General features: G+C 50.3%; 1 protein-coding gene across 1 annotated transcript in view; it reads right to left on the reverse strand.

Annotated features, from left to right (window-relative positions):
- CSMD1 (CUB and Sushi multiple domains 1) overlaps positions 1-21,821 on the reverse strand; it is a 710,708-nt gene that overhangs the window by 618,839 nt on the left and 70,048 nt on the right. Inside the window, exon 3 of the mRNA XM_015570591.1 lies at positions 6,410-6,522. Coding sequence (XP_015426077.1) covers positions 6,410-6,522 — 113 coding nt within the window. The remainder of the gene's footprint in view (positions 1-6,409; positions 6,523-21,821) is intronic.

A 21,821-nucleotide genomic window follows, 5' to 3' on the forward strand; every position in this document is an offset into this window, starting at 1 on the left:
GAAGAGGCCCCCACCTGGGAGGAAGCCCCGCCCACCCCAGCTCATCACTTCCTGGGACCTGGGAGGGAAGGTCAGGTCCCAGGGAGAGGTGAGCCATGTGCTGCCATGAGACGAATGTACATGAATCACCTGAAGGCGGCTGAGGCTTCCCCAGGTGAGTGTGTGACCGTGTGGAGTCTGTTACTTGTGAAGAGGGCAGCTCGTGCCCCTGGGGACCCTGTGACCTGCTTGTTCTGAAGTCGTTCGGGTGCTTTTGAGAGGCTTCTGGGCGAGAAGGCGCAGGGACCCCATAGACTCACTGAGCATCATTCTCTGTGGTGCAGGGAGCCGTTCTCCTTCCCTTTCCAGGGGAAGAAATGCCAGCCACAGGGTGCAGGCAAGTCGGGGTTGAGTGCAGGTTTTTTATGAAAAGTATGTTTTTAAATATATTGTTATCACTTTCAGAGAGGGAAGGAGAGGGAGAGAGAGAAACATCAGTGATGAAAGAGAATCATCATTGATCAGCTGCCTCCTGCACGCCCCCTACTGGGGACCTAGCCCACAACCCGGGCATGTGCCCTGGACCAGAATCAAACCTGGGACCCTTTAGTCCGCAGGCCGATGCTCTACCCACTGAGCCACACAGGCCAGGGCTCAAAAACATTTTTGAATATTTCCTTTGTGCCAGACCCCAGGGGTTCCGTGCTTTCTGGCCGCCCATTGTCGCCCTCCAGGGTCCCCGGGAGAATGGCCGCCCACACTGCGCACTTGCCCTCTGAAGGCTGATGCTGAAGGTGCGGCCAGATCCAGTGCAGCCCACGGCTCTCTGCTCATGTGGCGGTCACCACAACGAGGATGCCCAGGCGGTTGGTGACAGGGCTGTGAAACGGGAGGCAGGCCAACTGGAAGGCAGCAGATCATTGCAGCCTGCCCCCAAAGGCCTCAGAGGCATTGCTCTGGCTCCCGGAGGAAGCCACCTACACCTGACCGTGACCCTAAGGGGTCACAGGGCCGGGCTTGACCTCTCAGAGAGCAGGTCCCTCTGCCCCCGCCACACTCCCTCCCACCCGCTCCCTCCTGCCCCCCAGGACGGCCACTTGTCTGTCCCAGGCCCGGGCCCTGGTCCTCCTCACCCAGAGGTGCCGGGAGATGTGTCCCCTGAGGACCGCACCCAGCGCCCACGCCGAGCAGCACGCAGTAGGGTGTGCTCTGAGCGGTTCTGGGACACAGCCCCGCATGGCCCTGGCTTCATGTAGACCCGATCCCTCTGGTCCCTGAGCTTGTCCAACGCCGTTCCTGCCATCGGCACCAGTTTCACTCCCCGGGCTCCCCACGTCCCCAGGCTGCCCTTCCCTCGCCCCACAGGTCCGCCCCTCCCTCCCCATTCCTATGCGTAGTCAGCACTGGGCCCGGCAGGCGTTCAGCGACAGCTCAGTGATGAATGAGAGGGAGCATGAATGGCCAGAACTGTGTGCTCACTTACATAACCACGTCTACACAGGTGTGTGCATCTTAGATGTGCACGCGTGTAACATGCAATTATCTGTGTGTATGCACATGCATGCATATGCAGGTAGTTATATGTGTATGGGCATATCTGTGTATACACAAATAAACAAGTATATAAAAGGATATACTGGTATAGGGATTGGTTAAGAATGACAACTTCTGACAAAAGACAGGCTTGTGTTTAATTGCTGCTTTCAGTATTTATTAGCTATGAGCTCCTGGCAATTTCAATTGCTGGAGGTCACTCCCTCACGTTCTCTAACTGATAATATTAGGTAATTTTACTTTGCTCGTAGATATCATCTGAGGATTTAATAACAAAATGTATATGAGTTTATACCATTCTAAGCACATTTTCTATCTTTCTATCTCTCATCTATCTATCTCTCATCTACCTATCTGTCTGTCTATCACCTATCTACCTACCGATCATCTATCCTCCTATATATCTATCGTTTACATATCTGCCTTTCTTTGTTCCTATCACCCACAAGGACACATATACCTCAGTCAGCAGAACATATGTCATGATTGATAGAAGGAATGATTTTTAGATAAAAACACACTTGAAAGAGAAAACTCTTAGAAGAACATCTCCTAACCCAGGAGTCCCCTAAGCCATCTTCACGGGCAATTGTTCTTCTCACTCTAGTGGATGTTTTGTATGAAACGCAATTTCTGACACAAGCACATTTTTACTGTTGACTAACAACAAATCCCCCTCCATAGGCCTCCAGTATTTTTTCCATTAAACTAGATCTTCATGCACTAGATTCTTATAGATTTCATGCATGAAATGGAAGGCCAATGAATTCAAAGAGGGTACCTTGGGAAGCTAAGGATTTTTGTCGAGGGTGTATAATTAGTGCTTTTTGATCAAAATATTTGACTGTCTACATTTGTGGCTAAATGTTTCCATTCCTAAGCACGGTGTCTGCCAGCCTGTTTAAAGAAAATTTAAAGGACTAGATTCCTTTGTTTCTTATCAGCTTTGTCTTAAACATGAATCTAATTTAATCTTCCTTCCGCCTTGCCAAACGATGATTGCAAAAGCGAGCTCTGTGTCAAAATACGCATGTGATTTCCATTCCCATTTCTCTGTAAAGTTCATTCCCCATGAAGCCTCTGCGGACGGCCCGGAGGGAACCCAGCTCCCCGCAGCCCTGCCCTGCGCTGAGCCACGTTCTCCGCGAGGAAAACACGGCCTGGTGCGCACACAGCGGCCTCATCGCCCTCACAGAGGGAGCCTCCCTTCTACCCAAACAGAAGCTGTGCCACACTCACTCTGCCTCCCACCAGAGGCTGGAAACATCCAGCCGGTGCCGACGCACGCTGAGCTCACCTGGAAAACATCCACAAAGTCAACCTACATGCGACACACAATTCCTGCAACCTCAAAGTTTAAAATATAACCCGAGGTCAGAGCATAAAAATGGCCAAATAGCGTATGGAACATTTGGAGGGATATTCAGGACAGATAAGGATGTGCGCTGACACAGGAATGGCGCTTCAAAGTACAGCAGGCCCAAGTGACAGGGCTGTGGAGCTGGAGAGCTGCCGCCGTACGCTCCCCGGTCCCAGGTCCCCGCATTCAGCTCGCTGGGTCCCCGGGGAGCAAACTCCGCAGGAAACGGAGCGCCTCCTGCAAACGTGGAAGACAGCGCGGCTGAGCCACAGGTGCGCGGGCGCCGTCTCTAGAGGCACGCTTAACGATGGCCATGCCTGGTCATGTATGTTCCCGATGACAGCACCTCCCATGTGTCGGCGAGTCATGCCTATTGACTGACCCCCATGTCTTTTTCATGTCATAAACGTGATAAACAAAAATAAATAAATAAATAAATAAATAAATAAATATATTTTTTTAGTATTTGAGACCTTGATGAAGGAAGGGCGACAAATAGAAATAGAGAAGTAAGTCCCACTTCCGTACACAGCTCTTCACTATCGGACAAATACAAGAATTCTGATAGCGTTCCGTTTCACTGCAAATTACAAGCAACCCCAATATTTTTTGCTGTAAATTCACCAAGGAAAATTATGTGAATTCTTTGGGTTACCGTAAAGAATAATGTCTAACCATGAAACTAGCATATAAATTACTACAAACACCCCGTTATGTTTTTAACTTCAATTTCATTATTCCATATTTATGAGTTAAAATTTGTTGATTTCACCAACAATCTACAAACTTACTAACACCCTGAAGGGCTCCCTATTTAATAAGTGAGTGTGAAATTTATAAATATTCCCATTTGATTATCAGGGTTAAATTCAATGACTGAACATATGAATTAGAAAATTTCAATTTATTATTTCCATATTCGTTATCTAGATTAATATTTCCATGTATAAATAATAATTCACATAAATATTAACTATTCCAAAGTACTGCCAGAAATCTAAAAAGTTTGTGCCCAGATTAAGTTTCTTACCAAGGGCATAGTGTTTAGGCAGATTTTAAGTTTGAAAGATTTTCTCCAATTCAAGCAAATAAGTTTAAATGAAAAATGAAATATCCATCTGATACTACTAAATAAATTCTAATTTTTAATTGGAAGAAAATAATACTAGATTAAGGAGTAGAGTGAATTATATTTTTAAATGCTGACTTAGTTTTTTAATAAATTAAATTTATTTTGAATGTCTTGAATAAGACATCGACATGTTATTGTATTATCTGGCTGATATTAATTATGTGACGGGCAGTCCCACCCAAGTACTACCTAATGGGAAAGAAGGAAATCTGACTCATCAAAAGGACTCAATGTGCTGGTTCCAAAAGTATTTTAGATTTGTTTCTGCCAATTATATTGTTTCTGCTTTATATTATATTTAAATGCTATATTTTATACATTCTGTCCATAATAACATCTCACTTTTTGTGGTGACATTGCCTTGATATCGTATTTAAATTCACGGTGGGAGCAGATTTACATATCCGTCAGCTGGTGCTTGCGCTGGGAGCTTTGCTCCTTTTAGATAAATTCTCTGCTCTTTATTCTTCTGTTCAGACGATCATTACGGTTTTTCTCCAGACAGTACACACTCATTTTCTCGGGAGACCTTTAAGCTAATTGAGCAGCACGTTTAAAATACTGATATTCATTCTCTCTGCAATTCTGGTTCTGCTGACAAAGCACTTTCTGATTAGCTTTTTCCTTTCAAAACAAAGGTTTGCAGCCACGGGTAAAGAGACTATATTCTTTTAATGTCCTCTTGAAATGTAAACTTTACAATAGTAGCATTTCCAAATATCAACTCTTTAAAAACACTACCTTTAAAGTGCGGTCCTGTTCCCTTTTCAAGTAATTTTTCTAGAATTTTTTTTAAAGAAACTCATAAAGATTTTTCCAGCAGAGACAATCCCCCCCACGGCTTCACGTTAAGCCACGATGGGAGCCAATAATTCCAGCAACAACAGCTCAGGAAGCTCACGGGGCTGGGCACCTGGCCCTCACCCATCCCCACGTCCCTACAGCGTTTCTATCAGGAAACCAGCACAGCACACTGTCCGGGCCCCGCTTTCTCAGGGAGGGAGGGGGGTGCCAGGGTTCCCACATGCGGGCGCTGCATCACCTTCTCCCCAAGTAGCACACCACGGGCGGACAGCCAGGTTCCGCAGGTACCACAGGCGGCCTCAGAAACACCTCTTTTGTAAAAAAGAGATGGTGTGACCTTAGGCTGCCTCGCGAGTGGTCGACACAATAAACTTGAAGGAGAATAGCACCTGTCCCTCTTCCACGGCCTGTTCCTCTCTGAACAAGACAGCATCCCTGATGGTCCACGATCTACTTAAAGATTATCCACCCTTCAGCCACGGACGCGGGTGGAGGCATAAACACCGAGGCCGGAAGACACAGAAGTCAGAACCGTGGACCATCCTAAGGATTATTCCACGTAAAACTTTAAGGAAAAGGGTACATTGGCTTGTTTAAACACGCGCAGGGAGGGCAGTCGGCCGTATGTTCTCCGGTAATTGCGTGGCAGCCCAGTTCCGTGGCAGAAAGCGACGTCGATTTTATTTCCCGCGAAGAATGCCTTTTGCCGGAGCGCAGCCAGTTCCCCCAACAGGAAGATGAAGGTGTGACTGAGCCCAGAGGACATCCGAGGTCAAAGGTGTGTATTGCCGCCAGGGATCGGCCTCCACCCCATCCACAGTCTTTCAGCTCCCGGGAGTTTATGTTAAACATCACAGCCTTTGTGTGACACACGGAAGAGATTGTACGACTTCTCTGTGAACCAACGAAAACGGGCCCACGTTGGCGTTCACGCACAAAGGAAAGGGTCACTAGTCAGAGTGCGCTGGGCCCCCTGCGGCACTTCCCCTCAGAGCGCGACCTCTCTGTGCTCTTGTTAACATGTTTGCTCAGGAGTCTTCAAGACCGATTTCACGCGCCCAAAGGTACCAAGACACGGGTCCGAACACACACAGAACCAAGCCCCGAGGCCTGCCAATGACCAAACACTAAAGTCAAAATAACCGTCTCCATGAACAATTTCAACTTTGAAAACTAATGTTCATCAAAAAGAACTCCCTTTGTGTAAGCACTGTCTGCATTCTTATGCAGCAGCCTTTTTAAGAGAACTCATCTGTATTAAGAATAAATTCTCCACGGTAAAGGGGTGCTGCCCATTAGAACGCAAACTTCTCCAAACTCTATGTCACAAGAAAAACCGCTTTTCCAATAAAAAAGAGTTCTATCGATAAAGGAGAATTGTAAACACACCTTTTTCTAAAAAATTGTTGGCAATTATAGCAAATAGTAGTCTCCAATCTTCAAGGCATTGCTCCAGATTCAAACATTTCAGCCCCTGGAACCCGAGATTCACATTCACACGAAAACCTGCAACCTAGAGCGACAGGCGTGAGCCATCTGCCCGGCCGTCGGGGGCACCGTGCACGCACGGGGTGTCCTACCTTCATACAGGGCTCGGAACCCCTGGGCGCTCACGGCGAAGTCGGTGGTGAACCACAGCGTGAGGATGGAGCCGGAACTCACGATGGCGGAGGGCAGCTGGAACCCCGATAGCCTGTAATTCAGAGAAACACGGGGATGCGGTTACCAGGCGGGAATGTGTCCCTGGCGCTGATTAATGAACACATCTAATTCCTCTTTCACGGTGGCATGCTCATTTGAAATACACCGTTGGGCCATCACATGACCCGTGCACAAGGCACTGCTAGGTAATTGAGCAACTCCGGTCACCAGAGTTTGTCCACTTAAACCACATTTGGGAATGTTCTTTTTGAAGGAGGCATCCACTGACCCAGTGACATAAAGAAAACACTTGGAATGAAGACGCTGTGGGCTCCTCACAGGAGCTCCGTGAAACCAGAGGCCACTGCGCCTGCTTCTGAGTGTGCTGCCTTCCTCCTAGATTAGGGGGTGGGGTTGTCTCATCTGACAGGTCGTGTGCTTATTCTTACTGTCCCCCTGAAAGCAATCACAGTGTCTCTTGGAAAGGGAACATGCACGTCAGGCAGTCATAACCAGTCATCGCGACCTTGAGCCGGGGTCAAAGAGATTGATGTTAATGTTGGATGTCATGACTCATCTTTTGAATTCTAAGACCCATCTTTCACGTGTCACTGGGTTGGATCTATTTACAAACGTTCCTGAGGGTGAGCCGCCGCTCAGAATGTGTGAGCATGTATCATGACATCATCCTCCTCCACGAGTTAACAGTCTTGGAAAAAGTCAGAGACGCTTCACCACTTTGTATTTTCCCCAACGTTCACCAATCAAGCGGCTTGTGTACGGACCTGTGGGTTCATTTGGTCGGAACCGGAACCTCCGATGCTAGAAGTCAGCCTGAGCCCCGTCCCCACAGGAGAAGTCCCACTGCCGTGCCGTCTACGGCACTGACCCTGACTGCAATCTCTGTGGGCTGCAGCCTCAAACAGGAACGGATGGAAGAGAATCATGAAAGGACACTCGTCACTAGTCAGCACCCATCCAAGTCACCCAGGCCTCAGAGAGGAAGTCTCGAGGGAAACAAATGCAAGACCTCAACGTGTGGGCTCAGCGAGGCAGGGCTGAGAGAAGAATTAATAGCACGAAAAAATACATCAGACAAGAGGAAAATTTCACATTAATAATCCCAGCTTCCATCTCGAGAACTTAGAGAAGAATAAAATCAACCATAAGCAAACAGAAGGCAAGAAAGAAAAGACAAATGCAGAAATCAATCAAAATTGAAAGCAGAGAAGCAATAGAGAAAAGCAATTTTAAAAACCGACAATTCTTTGAAAATATTGACAAAGTCAACAAACATTTTGCAAGACTGACAAAATGAGGAGAGGGTGGGAGAAGATACAAATATCTGATTTCAGGAATAAAATAGCAAATATTACTAGAAACACCAAAGACAAAAAACAACAACAACATGGATCTGCAACAAAAACTACCCACATGCATTTGTCAACTTAAACAAAAGGGGCCGTTTGCTTAAAAGACACACGACACAACAGATCTCCTATGTGACCATGAAACTCCCCCAACAGAAAGCTCCAGGCACATGGGGTTTCATAGGAGAATTCTATTGCCATAGACAGAAGGTTCACGGTCCCCCCAAATTCATATGATGAACCCCCCACTGTGGGGGCGCTGGGAGGTGGTTAGGTCAAAAGGGTGGTGTCCTCGTATCCTCGTGATGGGAGACCGCACGCAGATGCCACCTGTGAGACAGGAAGTGATACAGATGCCACCTGTGAGACAGGAAGTCACACGCAGATGCCACCTGTGAGACAGGAAGTGATACGCAGATGCCACCTGGGAGACAGGAAGTGATACAGATGCCACCTGTGAGACAGGAAGTGGCCCTCCCACAGCCCCGAGCCAGCTGGCCCCTGGGTGCTGAACTTCCAGGGCCCAGAACTGTGAGGACAGCCCTGCTGTTTAAAGGCCAACAGTGGCAAAGAAAACCCATAAATGGATCTACCTGATAAATACATCTGCACAGCAGCCCTAGCAAAACAGAAGGGAGCAGACACAAGCCACGGGCTCGTACAGCAAGAGTTCGTCTCCAGGACCCAGTGCCGTTTCTTCCAGTGACGCAAAGATGATCCCATACTTGAACGTCAGGCGGTGCGGTGGCCATGCTACCTCGGGAGGCTGTCATAATCGACGCAGGAGAATATACGATCACAAAAATGCCTTCCAGTGATCGGCATGGAGGGCGACTGCCCCACCGACAGTGAGTTCTACAGGGACCCGCTGCGGACATGACACTGCGCGGGGACATTCCGCATGCTCAGCCCTGGGACTGACGACTAAGGCCGGGCGGCCGCACCATGTTTATCCAAGGCTGCGCAGCAGGCGGAGCGTATACAGCGACAAGCGTACACAGACCCGAAAGGGTGCGATCACACTGCCCGACTAGCAGGTGGTACCATCACCCACACACACTGTGTCGCACAGCCATGAGGAGCCTCCCAGAGCTCACATGGGAAGTAAGCCCACGCCTAGGAAACAATGCATAGAAAACAGCCGTTTCTATCTGATAGCGCTGAGCGGGACAGAAGCGAGGATGGCCTTTATAACCATGAACAAATAAAATAACAGGCTTAGGTGTGACAAATCATGGACAGAACTATGTCCTAAAAATGGTAAAGGCCTGGCCAGTGCCTCCCAGTGGCGGGCATCAATCTAGGAACCAAGAAGCCACGGTTCCATTCCCGGTCAGGGCACAGGCCCGGGGCGCGGGCTCCATCCCAGGAGGGGCCGTGCAGGAGGCAGCCAATCAATTTTTTCTCACAACACGGATGTTTTTTCTCTCTCTCCCTCTCCCTTCTTCTCTGAAATTAATAAAAATATATTTTTAAACATGACGAATGCTGAAGGAAGAAACCAGTCAGTTGCTAAGTAGAGACACACGGTGTCTGTGGACGACCGGCCGGATGTTATTGGCAGAGGAACAGACCGCCCCTCATTGGTTCGGAACTGGGGGTGGCCGATGCCTTGATCTCACCCTCTCTCCTAGAGGACCTCGGGGAGCTAGGTTTGTGGGTGGAATGTTTATAGCCGTCACTCCATCTTATAAAAACGAGGACTCTCGTAAAAATGGCTGGTAGCCCCCCCTCCCAGGCTCCCTGCTGATGCGCGGCCGGAGGCTGTTTATTTCCTTCCTCATGCTCTTCCCTGAGCCCTGGGGACACCTGTGAGTGTCATCTCACTGTCTTTGAACAACCAGTTTGGTCTGTTTGCAGACCAGGGAGCTGTTGCTTCTCTCTGAGTGCTGGCTGAAAGGAAACAGTTTTCCTGGGGCCGCGTGGGAATGTGCAGAGCGGCTGGTTCTGCTGCCAGCACCTGCCCCTCCCTGCCCGCCTGGCCGGGCCCCGCCTGTCCCCCTGCAGGCACCCGCTCTCGGCCATACCTGCCAGGGTGCTGCCACGTGGGGGTTACAGAAACAAGAAAGAAGAAAGGACAGCGTCCACGCCCCGTTTCTCTCCTCCCTCCCGCCCCCCACCCCGCCACGGCCTCTGGGGGCACCCGACTGCCTCTTCTCACACTGGGACTCGAAAGGGAGCAGTTCAGAGGATGCGGGGGTGCATTTAAACCACCGAGTGACTGGAATAGAAACCAACCCACAGACGCTCGTGTATCTCTCTACCAGAAAATTTCTGCCATAATTTCCCCTGAAAAGCTACGCTGGCCTTTGCACTGGGCTGGAGGGGGTTGGCTTACCGGGGCCCAGCCTCCTGCACTCCCCGCCATAACTCACTGCAGGAAACACCCCATTGCATCCCATCCAACCCCTCAGGGCGGCACCAACGCCCTATTGACTCCTGGACAGAGGAGGAAGACAAGGGTTAGAAGGCCATGGAGTTGGAGAGCAGGGACAGAACTCCATCTCCTCAGTGAAACGTCCACGGCTGCTCCGACCCACACGCCTCTCTGTCTGCCCCTTTCTAGAGGCGCCCCTCTGTCCTCTGGAACCCCATCTTCTGCACATCCAGTTGGAGGAAGTGGTCCCCTTGCAGCCCAGTGTGCCTGTGGGCAGGCCCCTCTCCCACGCAGTGTGTGGGGGAGGTGGGGACCCCTCTCAACGCAGTGTGTGTGCGGGTCAGGCCCCTGAGAGGCGAGTGATTCTCAGGGGAGCAGAGGGGTCTGTGGCGCCCCCACATCCTCAGACCCCATCATCCGGCAGAAACACGAGCTCTGGAATGGAGTTCGTTTACTCTGCATCTGTCTCACAACAAATGACTGGGATGCACTGCCCTGGGGAACCCCTCAGGTTGTGCACTGCCCTGGGGAACCCCGCAGGCTGTGCACTGCCCTGGGGAACCCCGCAGGCTGTGCTGGGGAACCCCACAGGCTGTGCACTGCCCTGGGGAACCCCGCAGCCTGTGCACTGCCCTGGGGAACCCCCGCAGGCTGTGCACGCTCCTCCCAGACCCTCAGACCCCCCGGGCAGCCTCCTGGATGTTAGGGGTGAGGCTGCTGAAGGGGTGAAAGCATCAGAGACCCAGCGCCCAGCCGCCCAGCAGAAGGCAGCCTGGAGCCCAAGGTCCAGGGGCACGAGGGAGGCGGCTCCACTGGGCGGCGCTGCCAGGCTCCTTACGCCCAGACTCCATCACCCACAAGCTCGTGATTCCAAAATGTCAACTCTCCTTCAAACGACAGTTTAGTTAAAATGTCAAGTGTATATTTTAAGTAAATTAGGAAAAGAAAATCACTGAATTCAGTCTTATTCCAGGGAGCTAATTGCTTGAAAGAAAATCTCTGTAACGCCAAACGGTGCCAAACGCACGTTACTGCGCGATATTTAACAGCATTGTATCGCTCGCCTGCGGCGGCCGCGGTCCCTACGGCGGGCTGATGCCGAGGCCTGGCCGGGCGTCGCGGGCCGTGAGATCAGACCCTCCGCGTCAGCCAAGACCTGAACGTGCCCAGTGTTTACCAATTCAATTAGTTTCCTGAGGAGGAGCCTCTCGGCCCTGCCGGTGTGTGAAGGCACCGAGGCGACAGGACAGGGGAGACCCTGGGAGCCACTGCAGGGGACTGAATGCCCAGGTCAGTCCCAGGGCGAGTGCCTGCGACTGCTCCCAGGCCGTGGGGTGAAATATGGGGCTACTGTTCTACAAACAATTTATTTTGTAGCTTTATTACTATTTTAAGGTCCGTTGTCTCTCTGATCACCTTATTTGAGCCTGAATTTTTCTCATATTATTTACAATATATGTTTTTATTGAGCATCAACCTATGAACCAGGCGGTCACGGTTTGATTCCCGGTCAGGGCACAGGCCTGGGTTGTGGACTCCATCCCCAGTGGGGGGGCATGTAGGGGGCAGCTGGTCCATGATTCTCTCTCTCTCCCCCCCTCTCTCTCTCTCCCTCTCTCCGTCTCCCTCTTCCTTCCTCTCTCTCTAAAGTCAATAAAATATAGATACACTTTATAAGAAGACTGTGTGGATCCAGCACGTGGGAATTGGTGGTGGTGGTGGGTGATGGTGGGTCACCCTCTCCTGCCGCGAGGTCAGCCCCTGGTTTACTGAAGAAGCTGGGCTGGGCCCCTGCAGGGGCAGGAGCAGCCTCCGCATTCACCGCTCACCGCGACCCCCCACCTTACCCCCCAACGTGAGTCCAGCGTCCTCCACAAGGTCATGGCAGGACAGCCTGTGACAGGGCCGCGGGCGGGACATGTCCCCCCAGGCGTCTCTCCAGAAGAATGCTTTCAGGGATCTTATTTTGGAAATAAAATAAATACCTTATTTGCCAAAGACAATTCAACCAAACGAGGCAAAACTTAGCTCTCGCTATGCGACAAACCGAAATGAATGGCCAACCGCATCTCAAAGTGAAGACCTGCTTCTGAAGGTAGGAAACTCATCTTCCCTTCGAGGACGGTGGGCAAGGGTGTGTGAGCGAAACCTCCAGGCGGCGTTGAGAAGGGACTGAGCCCCAAGGCTTTTCTGGAAACCCGAGGACACCGCGCAGACCTGAGCCTCGTTTCCTGGTCATGGTGAAATTATCCATAAACTGGACACACGTTGCTGAAACAGTGAGAGACGTGAGCGCCTTCCTCTGGGCACACATGTGTCCTCCTATGAACCAGCACACACAGTCCTCCTATGAACCAGCACACACAGTCCTCCTATGAACCAGCACACACAGTCCTCCTATGAACCAGCACACACGGTCCTCCTATGAACCAGCACACACAGTCCTCCTATGAACCAGCACACACGGTCCTCCTATGAACCAGCACACACAGTCCTCCTATGAACCAGCACACACGGTCCTCCTATGAACCAGCACACACAGTCCTCCTATGAACCAGCACACACGGTCCTCCTATGAACCAGCACACACAGTCCTCCTATGAACCAGCACACACGGTCCTCCTATGAACCAGCACACACAGTCCTCCTATGAACCAGCACACACGGTCCTCCTATGAACCAGCACACACAGTCCTCCTATGAACCAGCACACACGGTCCTCCTATGAACCAGCACACACAGTCCTCCTATGAACCAGCACACACGGTCCTCCTATGAACCAGCACACACAGTCCTCCTATGAACCAGCACACACGGTCCTCCTATGAACCAGCACACACAGTCCTCCTATGAACCAGCACACACGGTCCTCCTATGAACCAGCACACACAGTCCTCCTATGAACCAGCACACACGGTCCTCCTATGAACCAGCACACACAGTCCTCCTATGAACCAGCACACACGGTCCTCCTATGAACCAGCACACACAGTCCTCCTATGAACCAGCACACACGGTCCTCCTATGAACCAGCACACACAGTCCTCCTATGAACCAGCACACACGGTCCTCCTATGAACCAGCACACACAGTCCTCCTATGAACCAGCACACACGGTCCTCCTATGAACCAGCACACACAGTCCTCCTATGAACCAGCACACACGGTCCTCCTATGAACCAGCACACACAGTCCTCCTATGAACCAGCACACACGGTCCTCCTATGAACCAGCACACACAGTCCTCCTATGAACCAGCACACACGGTCCTCCTATGAACCAGCACACACAGTCCTCCTATGAACCAGCACACACGGTCCTCCTATGAACCAGCACACACAGTCCTCCTATGAACCAGCACACACGGTCCTCCTATGAACCAGCACACACAGTCCTCCTATGAACCAGCACACACGGTCCTCCTATGAACCAGCACACACAGTCCTCCTATGAACCAGCACACACGGTCCTCCTATGAACCAGCACACACAGTCCTCCTATGAACCAGCACACACGGTCCTCCTATGAACCAGCACACACAGTCCTCCTATGAACCAGCACACACGGTCCTCCTATGAACCAGCACACACAGTCCTCCTATGAACCAGCACACACGGTCCTCCTATGAACCAGCACACACAGTCCTCCTATGAACCAGCACACACGGTCCTCCTATGAACCAGCACACACAGTCCTCCTATGAACCAGCACACACGGTCCTCCTATGAACCAGCACACACAGTCCTCCTATGAACCAGCACACACGGTCCTCCTATGAACCAGCACACACAGTCCTCCTATGAACCAGCACACACGGTCCTCCTATGAACCAGCACACACAGTCCTCCTATGAACCAGCACACACGGTCCTCCTATGAACCAGCACACACAGTCCTCCTATGAACCAGCACACACGGTCCTCCTATGAACCAGCACACACAGTCCTCCTATGAACCAGCACACACGGTCCTCCTATGAACCAGCACACACAGTCCTCCTATGAACCAGCACACACGGTCCTCCTATGAACCAGCACACACAGTCCTCCTATGAACCAGCACACACGGTCCTCCTATGAACCAGCACACACAGTCCTCCTATGAACCAGCACACACGGTCCTCCTATGAACCAGCACACACAGTCCTCCTATGAACCAGCACACACGGTCCTCCTATGAACCAGCACACACAGTCCTCCTATGAACCAGCACACACGGTCCTCCTATGAACCAGCACACACAGTCCTCCTATGAACCAGCACACACGGTCCTCCTATGAACCAGCACACACAGTCCTCCTATGAACCAGCACACACGGTCCTCCTATGAACCAGCACACACAGTCCTCCTATGAACCAGCACACACGGTCCTCCTATGAACCAGCACACACAGTCCTCCTATGAACCAGCACACACGGTCCTCCTATGAACCAGCACACACAGTCCTCCTATGAACCAGCACACACGGTCCTCCTATGAACCAGCACACACAGTCCTCCTATGAACCAGCACACACGGTCCTCCTATGAACCAGCACACACAGTCCTCCTATGAACCAGCACACACGGTCCTCCTATGAACCAGCACACACAGTCCTCCTATGAACCAGCACACACGGTCCTCCTATGAACCAGCACACACAGTCCTCCTATGAACCAGCACACACGGTCCTCCTATGAACCAGCACACACAGTCCTCCTATGAACCAGCACACACGGTCCTCCTATGAACCAGCACACACAGTCCTCCTATGAACCAGCACACACGGTCCTCCTATGAACCAGCACACACAGTCCTCCTATGAACCAGCACACACGGTCCTCCTATGAACCAGCACACACAGTCCTCCTATGAACCAGCACACACGGTCCTCCTATGAACCAGCACACACAGTCCTCCTATGAACCAGCACACACGGTCCTCCTATGAACCAGCACACACAGTCCTCCTATGAACCAGCACACACGGTCCTCCTATGAACCAGCACACACAGTCCTCCTATGAACCAGCACACACGGTCCTCCTATGAACCAGCACACACAGTCCTCCTATGAACCAGCACACACGGTCCTCCTATGAACCAGCACACACAGTCCTCCTATGAACCAGCACACACGGTCCTCCTATGAACCAGCACACACAGTCCTCCTATGAACCAGCACACACGGTCCTCCTATGAACCAGCACACACAGTCCTCCTATGAACCAGCACACACGGTCCTCCTATGAACCAGCACACACAGTCCTCCTATGAACCAGCACACACGGTCCTCCTATGAACCAGCACACACAGTCCTCCTATGAACCAGCACACACGGTCCTCCTATGAACCAGCACACACAGTCCTCCTATGAACCAGCACACACGGTCCTCCTATGAACCAGCGCACACGGTCCTCCTATGAACCAGCACACACGGTCCTCCTATGAACCAGCGCACACGGTCCTCCTATGAACCAGCACACACGGTTCTCCTATGAACCAGCGCATACGGTTCTCCTATGAACCAGCACACGTGTCCTCCTATGAACCAGCATGTCTTCCTATGAACCAGCACACGTGTCCTCCTATGAACCAGCACACACGGTCTTCCTATGAACCAGCACACATGGTCCTCCTAGGGTTGCGGGGTGCATCGTCAGCAGCCCTGACGCTGGAGGACCCCATAAATGAAGGAGTGCAGCCCTGGGAGGCCGCCAGCCCGGCGTGGGAGGCAGGTTTCCTCTTCCTGCTAAGCTACAGGTGAGCTCTCCTGGGAGACCGTGGCCACCGGGTCTGCTCGGTGACCCTCGGCATCAGTTACATGAGCCACTCACTGCTCACCAGGCACCAACCATCCCCGAGCGCGGCTGCCACTGGGCTAACGATGAATGCTCACCAACTCACACTTCTACAGTTACTCGAATTATGTCATTTTTCTTAAACAAATTGAAAACAACCTTTTACTGATGCCAAATGTAACAAGGAATCACCTGTAAGATGTTTCTGACCTTATATTTTATTTACTTACTTATTTAAATTTATTGTTGAAAATATTACATATGTTCCCTTTTCCCCTTGTTTTTTAAAATTTATCTTTATTGTTGAAAGTATTCATATGTCATTCTGTTATTCCATTGACCCCCTTCACCCCGAACCCTCCCTCCCAGGCCTTCACCACCCTATTGTCCATGTCCAAGGGCTGTGCATATACGCATATCGGTTCTCTGGCTAATCTCTCCCCCCTACCCCTTACCCCCGCCTGCCCGTTCATGTCCCTCAGTCAGTTCCATGTAAAATGTCCTTTTCCAAATTACAAAAATTATAAAAATAACATCAGTATACAACTTTATGGATTACTAAATTATTCCACACACATTCATTACCTAAATCTATAATTGGTCATTAATAATTCAGTGATTCTTTTCAGCTCATTTCTTTCTAACACCCTTTAAAATGCCTCTGTGTTCTCACATTGAATGCAGGCACACTCATGTCATTGCACTCGCTTTATTGCGAGGCCCTGTTTGGCCAGGTCTGCCAGGTCTGCCTGGGCTGAGCTGAGACTGTCGTGTACATATATGTGCATATGCACATGTGGACACTCATTTCAAATTGTATATTGAAGTACCTGTGTATATAAACATGTAAATGTTTAACAGAATATGCCTTTCTTCGCTGTACTTTTCATTGTAAAGAAATATGTATTTCTGTATTTATCTATTCCAAGGTAGAAAAAAGGTAGCATTTGTAAGGCAAGCTAAAATAGTTGTTATGTAGAAACACATCGCAAAGACCAATGCCTATTCAAGGGAGGATGCACATGTAATTCTTTTAAAAAAAACAAACACAAAAATAACATTTGTATTGATTTCAGAGAGGAAGGGAGAGGGAGAGAGAGAGAGAAACATCAATGGGAGTGAATCATTGATCAACAGCCTCCTGCACACCCCCTAATGGGGATGGAGCCCGCAACCTGGGCATGTGCCCTGACTGGGAACAAAACCATGACCTCCTGGTTCATAGGTTGATGCTCAACCACTGAGCCACACTGGCCAGGCATCATTCCAAGTTCCATATTCTCAGGCAAAGGGAAGGTACAGATCAGTAGTCGTTATGGATGGAGAAGCCTAGAGCCATAAACACCGCCTTGGGCCGGAGCTGTAAATTCAAGCTACAGAGACACGCAGATCCCTGCGAATGTCATCTTTTAAAGATAATAAGATGTATAATAAGACACAGAGAAACACTGTAAACCGATTAGCAAACAGAACAGTGAGCAGCAATGTGTGCTGGGAGTCTCCATAAGTGAATGAACACGCAGCCCCGCACACTGGAGCCACCCCAGACATTCTACGCCTTTCGATTTTCACAACAGCGAGACGATTCTAATGTAAAGATAAGGGGTCTACTGCGGCAGCATTCAACACTCCAACACACAGTTCGGATGACAGTATTGGACAAGGGCACTCCTTTTAGAAGCATGATTCATATGTGTGTGGTTGTGTGTAACATGCATACATATAAACGCATGCGTCCATGTCACAGCTGACGCACGTGTGCATGTGCAATCTTGGAAGGTGCGGAAGGAACTTACTAGTCAGTCACTGGCTCTGAGGAGCAGAAGGTGAGGCAGGGTGCATGGGAGCAGTCACCCCATTATTCGCTTCTTTCTGCTTTTGGAAAACTTCATCATGTGAGCATTGTATGTTAAAGTTATATATTTGAAGATATTAATGGGAACATAGGTATCTAACTTCTAATAGGTACAATATTCTTTTACAAATTCTGGCCATGGGACACCAACTACCTTTAAGAAGATTTCCGTAACATGGAGTCAGCGATAGCCAATGCCTTGGCGTCCGGCACGCGAGGTGCTGGCAGGAAGCCGGAGGCAGGAGCAGCCTCAGGGTCAGGAGAAGCCCTTTGCGTTCTGCCGCGTGGATGTCGCTGGAGCATAGACACGACCCCAGTCTCCCTGCAGCTCATGCAGCTCAGGCAGCCGTGTCCCCATGTCCCTGTGACGCTCCTGGTGATGCTGGCACCGCCCTCCATCACCCACATGTTCAATTTTCTCTCTCAGACAAGCCATAATTGGCTCCAAAATAAACGACTTACAGGAGTTATTCCAATGCCAATTAAAACACGTGGGCGCCCCAGGGACACGCGGCACTTTACTCAGATGCTGCGGCGGCTGTTTCACTGGCGGGTTTTGAGTCTCCCCCGGTTCTGGCCGACGGCGGTGCCCATCGAATAAGAAGAGTGAACCTCCAAGAAAACACTGCACAGGCCGCCGGGAGAGAACCCGTCACCCAACGAGGGGGTTACCAGCTCAGGGCACTTCTCTGTGAGTCTCGGTTCAGCCTCTGACATGCCCCGTCGGTCCAGGCAAACCCCGTGGCGAGCAGTTCTCCAGCGAAAGGAGCCAACCCGAGGCGAGTTGCCCCGAGCCATTCCCGGACCGTCTACGCTCCAAGATGCTCTGGGAAACCACTTCGTGTGTAAACCGCCAGTGACTGAGCCGTGTGACGCGATGCTTTATCTTCTCGCCCTGTGATCGACTGCCGCCATCCAGCAACACCTGGATCACAGCTGTGAACACACGCAGGAGGCCATCCTGGGGGCCGCCCGCAGTGGGGTGTGTGACGTCTTCTGCGGGGTCAGGGCCATTTCCAAACGCACTTCCTTTAAAACGCCACTGCTCCTGTACTGTTACAACAGCCCCACACAGTCCTAAAGAGTAGAGATCCCCCGTGTACAGAGTAAAGGGGGGAAGCTCTCTGACCCACTCCACGGCCACACGGTGTGGGCATCCCGTTAACAATGCGTCCTAAACCTTTGCAGACGCAGACACACACACGCACACGCACACACACCATTGTCATAGATACACATGCTTCTATGCTTATGTACACATATGTTACATATATTGTTTTTATATGAGATATAATTCCTCGTAGGTTTACCGAGACCAGCTCAGACCAATGTGCCTAAAGATATATAAGTTTCACTTACAGACCTTCCCCCACAACTGACAGAAACTAGCCCTCTGAGGTCTGTCAGCCCTAACGTATTTTGATAATTCAGTTGGTTTTCCCTCATTCAATGCCACTATATTGGCAGTTCCCTGGAACTTGTATCTTATGACACCGGAATAAGTGAATGTTTTATGTTTGTACATAATGCAAAGGCTGGGAACTTCGTGAATGTAATTTCTGACACTGAAATTCTAAGTTGCCCTTCTTTCAGCGATTTGAACTCAGACTATAAAGTAATGCACTTGTTAGTATTTCATGAACTCCTTTAAAAATATGCTCTTATTGATTTCAGAGGGGAATGGAGGGACAGAAACATCAATGATGAGAGAGAATCATGGATCGGCTGCCTCCTACATGCCCCTTCATAGGGATCGAGCCCACACCCTGGCAAATGCCCTGACCGGAACCGAACCGTGATCTCCTGGTTCATGGGTCAATGCTCAACCACTGAGCCATGCTGGTCGGCATTTGATGAACTCTTAAAAGTGAGTCATGGTCCCCCTCCTGGTGATGAGTGTGCAGTGGGAGAAGAATGGCACGGAGAGTGGCATGGAGTGAGCGCAGCCCAGGTGCACAGAGCCTCAGGGGAGCTGGGACCGAGGCTGACCCATGGTGGAGGCAGCCGGGAGCCAATATTGTAAAGGTGGGCATTCCCAGTGCCCTCCACATTAAAACAAGAAAGAAAACCCTCAAGTCCTGAAGGACTGGGGGAGGGATTGATAGGTGATGGGGCAGGATCTCAGGGTGCGAGCTGAGTGTGTTGTTCGGAGAAGGTAAGCAGCATCCCTGCCTGAGCTCTGACCTCCCTGGGAAGGTTCTGACCCCAGCGCTCAGGGTGCGGACAGGAAAGCGAACGGCATGGGTGCTCTGTCAGCAGAACATGCCTCACGCACCCCTCCCTCTGCGCAGCTCACGCAGACACGCTGCGGAAGGGGAGAGGCGCTCTGTGAACGCTCCCCTGGCCTCCTGTGGGGGAACTGCCCCAGGGTTAATGGCATCGGAATTAAATCTCCAAGTTAAAGTTTCGCGGGAATTTTCAGGGTCGAGGAAGAAGAAGCAAAGATGCAAACACAACTGAGGACTCATGCGGGTCTAAGAGCGGGGCAGGTGCACACGTGGATGAGCGTGTGCTAATGAGCGTGTGCTAACATGCCTGGCTAATGAGTGTGCTATTCTTCCTGTGCTGCCTGTGGGCGCGGCCCATCTCCCCACGTTATCTTAAAGGCAAACGAAGTTTTGTGAAAAAGCGCTTTGGAAATCTTTGGCAAGGACACGTGGCAACATTTTTAAAAGCGAAGTTAAATCTCATTGTGGGGGAGGTTTCCTGATCAGCCCCTCCCCCGCTGAGCTGTCCAGGGACCGCCCCCTCCCCCATCTCTGTGCTCAGTTTCCTCCACAGTCCCCTTCGCTCCTGTCAATCCTACCATCCTGGGATCCTAAGATGAGAACATAACTGTGATGTCGTCTTTAAAATTGCGTTCACCCTTTCAAAGGTGAAAGACTCAGAGATGCCCACTTAATATAACATTTCCAAGTACAGTTTACAAAAGGGGTGCGTTTTATTGACTGACCTGGGAGACTTTCAACACAAACATTCCCGCACTTCCACTGGGGCCCTGGGTCATGTCCCCCCCTCAGTCACTCTGTGCTCCCGCCCTCAGATGGGGGAAAGTCCCCCTTCAGGGTTATTTTCTACAACTTCACTGTCCAGACACCAGCACGTTGGACACACACCCTCCTTTTTTTTTTTTTTTAATTTCAGACTCGCGTCTAATTCCACCAATAACATTCTGATCATGCGAAGATTTCCCCAGGGTCGCTGGCCTTTTCCCTTTTGTGAATTTTGTAATTGAAATCCCTGGTCTCACTCAATGGATGAGTGTCATGGCTGATAAAGGAACGGCCCAGCCAGCACATTTTGATAATTGGATTTTGCCGCCATGGATAATGCCCACCCTCTTGTCCTCCGAATGGGAAAGATAATGTGTATCGTTGTTGACATTCATAAAGCTCATTCCATCTTAATGTCACCTTTGAGTTCCCGCATCATTGCTACGCTGCCAGGCCCGCTGGGGAGCTTAAAGGCTTGTCATTCACAAATGGTCGAAAGATGCGCAAACCAAACATTAGGGCAACATAGGGGGTAATTTCCCCGTCTTCCTGATAGCTCTCCAATTTTCTTATTTACTCACGAACACACACAACATACACACCCCACCTCTGTGATTTTAAGCTCACTGATAAACTGCTGGTCCCCTTTTCTCTCTGGGTCCTGAGATAAATGGATTTCTGTCAATGTTACTTATCTGTGTACCTTTAGTTCAATTGATGGCTCTCAGCTAAAAGGGCTGCAGTGAGGAGACTGCAAATATTTTTTGAAAGAGGTTGAATAGTTTATAAGTGATTTGCAAAAAATAAAAAAAGAAGGAAAGAAAGAAAAGCCACCAGCTAATAAAGTCTACTCAGACCCCCACAGAAAAGGATGTTCTCTCACAGCCCAGTCTTATTTCCATTTCCTCAGAATTATTAAAAGGAACACGTGCACTTTTAAGAAGGGTTCAATCACTGGAAGAAATGTTAAACCAGAAA

This window comes from Myotis davidii, unplaced genomic scaffold, assembly GCF_000327345.1.
Source record: "Myotis davidii unplaced genomic scaffold, ASM32734v1 scaffold807, whole genome shotgun sequence".
Taxonomy (NCBI): domain Eukaryota; kingdom Metazoa; phylum Chordata; class Mammalia; order Chiroptera; family Vespertilionidae; genus Myotis; species Myotis davidii.